This window comes from Apaloderma vittatum, unplaced genomic scaffold, assembly GCF_000703405.1.
Source record: "Apaloderma vittatum isolate BGI_N311 unplaced genomic scaffold, ASM70340v1 scaffold3937, whole genome shotgun sequence".
NCBI lineage: Eukaryota > Metazoa > Chordata > Aves > Trogoniformes > Trogonidae > Apaloderma > Apaloderma vittatum.
Window position 1 is genome coordinate 30,790 of NW_009726522.1, and position 10,008 is coordinate 40,797.

At 38.2% G+C, this 10,008-nt stretch overlaps 1 protein-coding gene across 2 annotated transcripts in view; it reads left to right on the forward strand.

Annotated features, from left to right (window-relative positions):
* PDE5A (phosphodiesterase 5A, cGMP-specific) overlaps nucleotides 1-10,008 on the forward strand; it is a 47,438-nt gene that overhangs the window by 27,231 nt on the left and 10,199 nt on the right. For both annotated transcript variants that reach the window (XM_009873297.1, XM_009873296.1), the window contains 4 exons: nucleotides 2,152-2,327; nucleotides 3,809-3,868; nucleotides 6,199-6,345; nucleotides 8,127-8,252. In XM_009873297.1, coding sequence (XP_009871599.1) covers nucleotides 2,152-2,327; nucleotides 3,809-3,868; nucleotides 6,199-6,345; nucleotides 8,127-8,252 — 509 coding nt within the window. The remainder of the gene's footprint in view (nucleotides 1-2,151; nucleotides 2,328-3,808; nucleotides 3,869-6,198; nucleotides 6,346-8,126; nucleotides 8,253-10,008) is intronic.

Here is a 10,008-nt window from a genome sequence, read left to right on the forward strand (position 1 = left end):
GCGGTACATCTTTTTACAAGGCAGTGAAAGGAGAAGACATAATCTAGTAAAAAAGCTCTTCAGGTCCGAGCTGTGTGTAGTGCTGGGCTTTTAGGGAACCGTGGGGGCACGTGGCAAGGCAAGCTGAACTGCACAGCCATTGACGGCTTCCGCAAATGACGCTGAGCTTCACACACGCTCACACGTAGGTGGCAGCTGCCGTGGGATTCTGGTGCTACAGTTTGTCCTTTGGAGATGCCTGCTTCTATCTGTGCATTACATGGGGAGCCTGCGGTCACTTCTATCCTAAGACAGTTGAAGTGTCCAAAGCTACCCAGTGTAAATAGCTCTGCAGCATTTCCTCTGTGTTTACTACTACTCAAGTACCTACTCATCTCGTTCCATTAAGGTTCAAGATCTTCTTTGTAATATTCAGATACCACAACCTCTGCCACAACAGTTTAGAGCTACAGTTATAGTATTCTAACTGATCTCTTGAGAGGAGACCAAGATACTCAAGTAAGTTGCCCAAACAGGATGTGGTATAGAAGCAGGACACTGTTAAAATGTCAATAGACATTAAAACTTCTACATGGAAGGCCAGTGTTCATCTAAAAATACATTTTGCATGTGTGCTATGTTCTTTTCCTCAGTTTTTCTACCTGCTGTAACAGGGAAGATGCACACTTGCCCACTCAAAGTATTTTTTTTTTCCTGTTTAGTTACAAACCTCTGTGAGCTTTTTTAGTCTATAAATGTGGAGTACTAAAATGCTGAAACTACTCCCATGTAAAAAATCCTTAGCACTGACAAGACCCTACAGTAGCTGCTTATTATGTTCACTGTTGCTACTGCTGTAAAATAGTAATTCATTATATTTTCTTCCCTACTCATAAGCTGAAAGCAGATATAGCCTCTGTGACCTTATGGTGGTGAAGTGTGATGCATTCAGATTCTGTTCATATATTTGTTTAAATTAGAAGTAACTCTACTGATGGAAGAAAACCTAAAAATTAAGTGTTCTGTAATCACTATGAGTTATTTTCTCTCTTGCTGGTTAAATACATATTTAATATTTTAGTTGTTCTGCTGCAAAATGTTATTGATGAAATACATGAAGTATACAAACTGGTACGCCATAGCAATTTCTAGAAAATGAAGAGCTTTTTAGTTTTTTTTAGAATTTTTAACTGTTTTCACTGGGAAAGTTATTTGCATTTGCCCAGGAAAATGCTAGCTTGTATACTCAAAACTGTTGGTTCTCACATGTGTGAGAGGGAGAAGCTGTTTGGACTTACTTAAGACAATCAACTCCAAAGCAGTTTTGGCCAAAACCAACATATATTTAAAATGCAGCTCCTCTATTGAATATTCTGATTTCTTAGCAGAAACTGCACTTCACTGGGTGAAACTAACATGGGGTATATGTGTGAATTTCCCAGTGCTTAAAATGCTGTCAGAGATTTAAGCTGCAGCACAGTTTGGTAGAAGTTCCATGTCAGACCTCTCAGTGGCATATGCACGTAACAGTCCAGAAACTCTTTATGGAAAATAAACAGGTGCAACCAACAATGAGTTTGAACCCAACAAGTTGAATTGAGTAAGATGTTTTCCAGTGAGTTCAGCAGTCTTTGGAGCAGGCTGTAATTCAGTCATATCCTCACACAATCTGTGAGTATCCTTAAGCTTTGAGCCTCAACTCGGGCATTCTCTGTTTGGTTCATTTATTTTAAAAAATATCCAGTATTGATTCAAACAAGGAAGTGAAAACTCTGCATACCGCTGTTCTGACTTTCATAAATGTTCTTTTGGCACGGTCACAAAAATTTAATTAGCCTCCAAAGGACAAATTGTCTTTAGAGATTAAATAGATCTAGAATACTGTTAATAATAAATTTTAGGATGAAAATGAATTTCACAAGATCATCAAGCCTGTAAAGCCCTGCATTTTTGTTTTACAAACCCTTATAAATAATTTTGAGTCTACTAAGTAATACATACTAACATTTATTCTATAATACTGTGAAATAATCCTAAAAGTCTTCTGGGAGAACCCTACAGCAGTCCTGTGTGTCACTTCTGTATATTGATGGTTTATACTATAAGCTAAACTGTCCTAGACTCTTGGCAGTTCTTGGTTTCAGTTCTTTTAATTTCTGTATCCTGGTGTAGGGGTTTGCCAGCTTGTGAATAAGATGGAAGAAAACTCAGGCAAAGTCAAGGCTTTTAATAGAAATGATGAAGAGTTTCTGGAAGCATTTGTCATCTTTTGTGGCTTGGGGATCCAGAATACGCAGATGTATGAAGCAGTAGAGCGAGCTATGGCCAAACAGATGGTAACATTAGAGGTGAGTCCAACATCGAGGTGGTCCTGAATTACCACTAAGTAGATCCTAATTTTCTCCACACCCTGTTTGTTCTATACACAAGTGTTCAGTATCCGTGTGAGCAGCTGCAGAAATTAGAATCACAGAATCTCGGAATGTGTTGCGTTGGAAGAGACCTTTAAAGGCCATCTAGTCCAGCCCCCCTGCCAGCAGGCTGTTTTATTTGGTATTGTATTTTAACCTTGCTCTGAGGTTTAGTGGTGAGCTGACTGCATCTTTCCCTCTACGCTAGGCTGCACGCTTGGCACAATAGCAGCCTTGCTCTGTTGCGTAGGAAGAGGAAATGGTTTGGGGGATTAGGGGCTTCCTTTTCTTGTCTGAAGTTTTTTATGTGGTAGTTTTGGCTCAGTCCTTTAAACCAACTGAGTTGTGGAGTAATAGCAGCATTGTTGTAGGTTTTCAGCAATTTTCTCAGACTTCATTAAACCCTGTCAAGATTCATATCACCTGGTCTCAGCATTTGAATTGGTTACTTGTCCAGTTTAATACCTAATGAGGGCTTTCGTCTGAGAAGCTGGATTATTCAGAGGTTGTAAGGTGATAGATAACTTGAAGATGAAAGTGCAAACCTTGTAGACTTTGGATCTTCTAACATTCATTATGTAAACAGAGTGTTTGCAACATTCATAAAATGGGGATTATGTACCCCATAGTTTCTAAAAGAAATGTTACTGTTTTCAGAGAAATCTGTTATTAAACAATGCTAAATGAAAAGGTGGTAAAATTATTGCAAAAAATAATTTCAGTGCTTTAAAAACTAAGTATTGGTTTACATGGCAAGTTATTAACTCTCTTCTACCATAACCCTTTATTAGATAATATAGGAAGTCCAGACAGATTAAAGGTTTGTGTATAAAATGGATTCTTGGGGGGAAAAAAGGTCAGTCTCTAGTTGCTAAAATATCTCCAGAACATTTTCATGTCCTGTATTCTCAACAGCTAAAAAATATAAGCTTATTTTCCTAATTTAAAACAAACATATTTTCTTTTAGACTTCTTTGCTAAGTTCAACTAGGGCAAATCTTTCTTTTATGTCTGAATAGACTCCTGAAAGGATTATTATGGCAACGTCAGGCTCATAATTATAGCTGTTTCATATATTATTTGACTTTGAAAGTGGGGCACAAAAACTTTCCAAAGAGAAAATCAGAGTTCTTTGCTCTTTTATAGAATCTATTTATGTTTTCTTGGCCTAATTATCTCAGGAAGATTCCCTGCTGTGGGAGATTTGTGAAAGCTGCAGATACCTCCCTGTATGCTTTCAGAGACCTCCCTTAAAACCAGCACAGGCCCTGCACGGACACTAGATTTCATCAGTAAGTGCAAAGCTACAAGCTGTGCTAAGTGCAGCTGCAAGCTGAAAACTCTACTTTAGGAAAAATACCGTATTTAATCACATTGCTCTTTTGTTTGTACTAAGGGCTGCTCTTCCCTTCCTGTAGGTTCTCTCATACCACGCTTCTGCTGCTGAGGAGGAAACGAGGGAGCTGCAGGTAACAGTGGTAATTGAATTTTTTACTATTACTTTAGAAATAATCCATTAATAGAACAACAAAGGGCAATCCTTTACATAAATGTGATCCTTAAAACATGCAGAAGTCTATCTTCCAGAAGTAAAAATCATAGTGAAGCTTAAACTGATCATTGGTTCCTGAGCTGAAACAATACATCAGGGAAAGGGAAAAGTTGCAGTGCCCACCATGAGAGATACAGGTTGGCCGGAGAGCTGCAATGACAGGAGAACCACAAGTCCACCGCCTGCCTTGCTCAGGAGTTGAAGTGACAGTAACAGCTGATGCAGTGTTTGGATCAACTCACAGTTTCAGAAGCAAAATGCTGACAACTGTTCTTTCTGCAGCTAACTCTGAACATTGTATATTTTATATCTTTGGTACCTGGCAAGCATCCCTAGTATGGGTGCAGCTTTGTGGCATCACACAGAAATTCTGTATTTAATTGTTAATGCAACATTTTGGGGGTTTTTTTAATGGTTCTACTCATGCTTACTTCTGTGTTTAGAAACCACTGTCTAAGGAATAACCAGAGCTATAAGTTTGCTCTCCTGGAGCTGACGTACTGGGGAAATAGGTGTATGAAAAAAAAGGGAGGGATGGAGATGAAGGTACACGTAGGGGACCACGAGCTGAGCAGTATGGGGTTGGACTCGACAAGCAAGACTCAGAGTTGTAGAATAGTTACTGTGACAAACATTTTGAACCTCAGTCCTACCACACTGTTGCACATTGATCAAGAGGCACGGACAAGACCAGCATGCAGCACATCTCCTGCGGTTTTTCTTCAGGGCTTGCGTTTGTGATCTCTCTGGTTATGGCTTTACTGATAAACAGAACCACAAGAAAATATAGCACTGAACCAGTGTCCACCTCTACCTCCAAACTGTTCACACGCTTCCTAGCATGGTCTTGGCCCATGTCAGCCACTGCTTTCTGAGGTGATACCAGTGCCCGAGCACATAGCACAGCCATCCCCAGCAGGCGGTGCGGATGGGAGCACCAGATTTGCCTGTCTCTAGCCCGCAGTCTTGCCGTGCTATTTGAGCGGATTTTGTACCAGCAGATACACCACACTGCTTCAAGTGACATGCCAGGGCAGGAAATAAATATCTTTATTTTCGTGCTGTGAGGCCATCACTCTGTATCTTAACAGAGCAGTCAAGTTAGTTGAGATAATTTGAGCTGAAAAAAAGATTACAGGCACTAAAAATATGAGTACCTTACAACTCCAGGGCACCACACAGAGCAAACCATGGACTAAGTGCCATGTAGTACGGACAAAGCAGTTTGCGGCCTTTTGCCCCCTTGCTAGAGAATGATGCCTGTCTTGTTTTCTATAGCCGTATAGATCTAGCCACTTCATTGATAATTTGGGTTCTTTGTGCTTTTGTGTACAAGATACCTAATTCAGTAACCATTCCTGAAATTGCTCCTTTGGCGTTATTTTATTTAGAAAGCTTAATTTCTTTCTTTGGTGCCACATTCCACCACTTGGATTACTCAAAGCTTCCCTTACGGCATATAAAGTTTCTCGTTGTGTTGTCTTTTATGAAAGTAGTTCTCTTTTTTTTTCCCAGTTTTTTCTTTGTAAATTGCAGAGATTTAATTTCATAGCTGTCACTCCTCTTTCTTTTCAAGAACAGAGAGCAGCTTAGATTTGAATTTGAAATTTGTGGTGTGTGTCACACAAAAGTAAACATTAATCCTTGATTTTTTTTCTAAAGTACTGACTGTGAAGTAGGTTTTTATATGTTGAGCATTTGGAAAGTGCTATTACTATTACATAAAAAATTGCTAAAAATAAAAATACTTTGTGGAGTCTCTGTATGTTTAAAGATTTTACTACCTATGACCATGTATATGGTCTCCAGTCTGCTTTTCACCTAATTTAGTGTATGTTTTACATTTTTGCATCTGGTTCTGCAAATGCCCTACCTATGTCGTAGGCTGCCACTGAGTTCTTGACTTGCCAATATCCCAAGACTCTGCATGTTTTTACTTTGTTGGTAGCTCACCTCACTGATATCCATGATACCCAAAGAGAGGGTCAGAGCTGAGTCAAAATGTTATACAAATATGATTGCAGACCCTCACCCTAAAAATCCCCATGGTTCAGCTACATGGTTAAAAGCCCTGCACTGCAGTCTTTCAGTTGAATCAAAGCCTTATTCCTAAAGCAAGGAAAACAGACCAATCTTGGTCTTGAGATTTCTGTTGTAAGCATGGTATAGTATCTCACTACTTCTCTGTTGCAAAAGCAGCTGTTTATGTTATGTTTTCTCTTTCCTAGTGCTAAGCTGTGTTCTTTTATTCTCTAGGCTGCCATAGTACCATCCGCGCAATCGCTCAACTTAACTGACTTCTACTTCAGTGATTTTGAGCTGTCAGATTTTGAAACAACACTGTGTACAATTCGAATGTTCACAGACCTCAACCTGGTGCAAAATTTCCAAATGAAACATGAGGTATGAATGCTGGCAAATGCTGCTTCACATGAGGAGATGCTTTAAGTATTAGAAAATCTAGAAATCTGGAAATCTGTATTAAAGAATAGTTGGCAAACTAGGGAGGTACATGAAGTGGGCAGTACTGGGGTTTGTCCTCAGTTTGGTTCTACCTAGTGATTAACAGTTTAGTTAATGGACTATAAGAGACTTTTAGGAAACTTGGGGAGTGGAGATAGAGGACTCAAATTCAAATGAGTTAGAAAACATACAGCAATTCAAAGTCGGCAAGAAAAAATACATAAAGACTCATGAAACAGTCACACAAAAATTAAAAGTGCTGAACAAAAGCATAGCTAGTGGTAACGGAGAAAACCATTTCACAGCTACTTCTGTCAGAAACAGTGTACAAGTCAATAACGTGCCATAGTAATGAAAAAGGGTAAATTTCGTTCTTTCCTAGCAGTGGCATAATTGAAGGAACATGGAGTTACTGTGTTGTAGTTCATATTTGAGGAGACACACAGAGATAGAGGATAATTAAAAAATAACAGTTAAAGAGATTGAGCAATGTTTGAATGAATTAAGATGCTGTTCTCTAGATTAATAAAAGAAAGTATTTATTTGCTAGATCACCAGTTGACAGATGAATTTAGCAGTGTTTAAGGGCCAAAAGGAGCACTGTATTACCTATTGTGACATCTTGAATATCCCAGTACTTCATTTCACCTTTGTATTAAGGTCAAAGACTTGTACTTCCTTGGGTACTATGTCCCAACAGAAGAGAGGGAATCGAGTAACCCAGTAACGGGTGGCCTAATAGTTCCTACTGGGGCAAAACCAAAATAACAACGTGACAAAAGACCCACAATTATACATCTCAATAGAAGCAAGAGAACGTTGACAGCTTTGAAGCTACACTTGCACCTTTCCATGCTAGAGCTGAAGAAGACTGGCAGCAGTCTAGCTTCCTTTTCTAACAGCACAGGGGCAGAGAACACTGCTGCTTTCATCTGTGTGGAATCATTTCTGTGGATGAATGATAGTTTTTCCTTTCTGGCAGTACATCTATCACTTAGGAATGATAAAAATGTTCTTGAACAAACAAAGGCCTAGATTCTCAGCCAGCATTTTAACATGGCGCAGTGTGTTGTATCCATTTAAACCAAGGGTCACTATCTGACCTTAATGCCTTTCACTTTCTACAAGTATAACCCACAATTTGTAATACTGTTGTGGTGAATATTCAGGACACTCTTTCTTCCTGAAAAAAACCAACACAATATTACCCAGCAATATAGTAATCTCTGTGTTTCTGTCATACTCATTTGCTTTCCAAAGTCCAATTCCATTTGTCTGTTGACAAGTTGATATGAAGGAAAAGCCACGTGTTCATTATCTAAACAGCTCTAAAGAGAACTCTATAATGAAAAAAAATCCTCTCTTAAATGTGTTGTTACAAGCAAAGACTTTTTTTTTCCTACTAGTTAGCTCAACATAAGTCAGTTTATAAATTATCAGCAGTGCAGCTGATGCTAATGTTTAGCCATTAGTAATAAAAAACCAAACCCACAAGTACTGTGTGCTCAGTGAGAGGCTGAACTAGTTGCTGGAAGCACATTTTTATCTATGTTCCCAGTTACAAGTATGTTATATTTGAACTTAATTGAGTGTAAAGCATTTTTGGGTTTTTTTCTGTGTGAGAGACAGTTTTCAAGTGGGACTAGAGCAAGTTTTGTTTTTATAAAAAGGCTACATTTGTAATACATTCACCTCTAACCATGTGATGCTGTTTCTTAAAGGTTCTCTGCAGGTGGATTTTAAGTGTAAAGAAAAACTATCGGAAAAATGTTGCTTATCACAATTGGAGACATGCCTTTAATACAGCGCAGTGTATGTTTGCTGCTTTAAAATCTGGTAAAATTCAGGTACATTTTTCTATTTCTACATTAAGAACCTTTGTCTAAACAAATTCTATCGTGATGCATGGTTCTGATTGTCATGTCAGTAAGATGTTCATGTGGTATTGCTAGTGAAATCTAAGAATTTCTGCGGAAGACTTCTGGCTTTAAGGACTTAGTTTGTGAAATTGTTGCCATATTTCTCTGTACCCAATTTCAGTTAAATCCTCTGGAAAAGAATAGCTGGATATTCCCAATTGAAAGGCCTCAAATAAGCAATATACACAATTACATCTTTTTTAATCAAGTTAACGCTCATGCTACAAGCAAGTCAAAAAGGTGGAGAGGAAAAAGGACTGACTTTGTTTCAGGATGTTTCTTTATAATGTTCAACAGGAGATTTTTTGAGTTCAAACACAGTGCTGAGTACAGCTTTAGACACACAATAGAATGGAGGTTTTTTTGTAAATGAAGATTTAAATGCTCATTTCAATGTCTTTGAACAATGTTTCAACCTTCTACTTAAAAGACACATAATAATTTCAAAAATAGCCTAATCGTTCTTTACTAAAAATACTGAAGGGCTAAATGATTCCCAAAATAAGAAGATGTTTCAAAAATAGAGTTTTAGGGATTTTTTTAATCTCGAAGAAAATAAAAAGTTTCTGTCCATTCTGAATTAACGTTTCTTCAGTTTGATTACAAACATTGTCACTAGTTGGTTTATCCTATTTTACAGTACACACTTCTGGAAGAAGAACTACATCCTATTTGTAGACCAAACCTTAATACCAATAATGAAGAGGCATTCCCTTCCTCTACAACTTTGTCCTACTAAAATAAAATAGACAAAAGGTGCTGGAAAAGACTAAGGCTTTCATAGTCCTTCTATGCTGACATGGAATTGGTAGTTTCGCTCTGTGTACAGTTTAGCCATCTCCAGTGAGATAGCTTGCTTGCTATTTTTAGTATCCTGTCAGTCTCCACTGCAATTTCCATTTTCATTCCTAACTACACTGGATTCACTCCACACTGATTTTAATGTCCTAGATTCTGGGGTCAGAATGGCATTGCATAGAAGTCTCAATTTTCTCTAGTTTGAGGGGCAAAGCAAGTACTGGGGCACACATCCTCCTAGGGGAAATATAAAAATCAGTTGTTTCCAAACTGATTTGTCTTTTGACTAGACTAGGAACAGGTTTTATTATCTGGAAGGCAGATGTAAATCTACAGAAATTATAACTGCCTAAAGAATAATGGGATGTAATTGTACAGAGAGCACAGCCCCTCAGCAGCAGTGCTGTCACTAGCTGTTCTTCTGATTTGTGTCCTGAATGAATTGTCCCATGACAAAATGCTGCGTGAATACTGTAGGTTTGTCCAGCTGCAGTTTCTCACTGGACAGATTTAAATAATTTTTTGTCTAATTCTTTTGAACAATATTAAAGATAGAAAGTAGTTATTGAAGAGAAACTGTCACCTCTCCACTAATCCTTGTAGGAGCTCCAGAATAGGCTCTTTAATAATGAGTCATTGGTTAGCTTTGTTTTCCATGGTTTTTAAACTTCTGTTAATTTATTTGCCCAGTGATCAATGAACAGCATGACATTCTTCCATTTTGATTATTCCGAGGACATTTGTATAATGCATTTTTATACCTACTTAGGGAATATAGCCTAACTCCCTTAATGTAATGGAGAAGCTGAACTGGAAGTCATGGGGCTAGAATTAAAAACTTTCCTCATGCTCTTTCTGTGCCGCCAGGTGACATTACCCAAGTCAC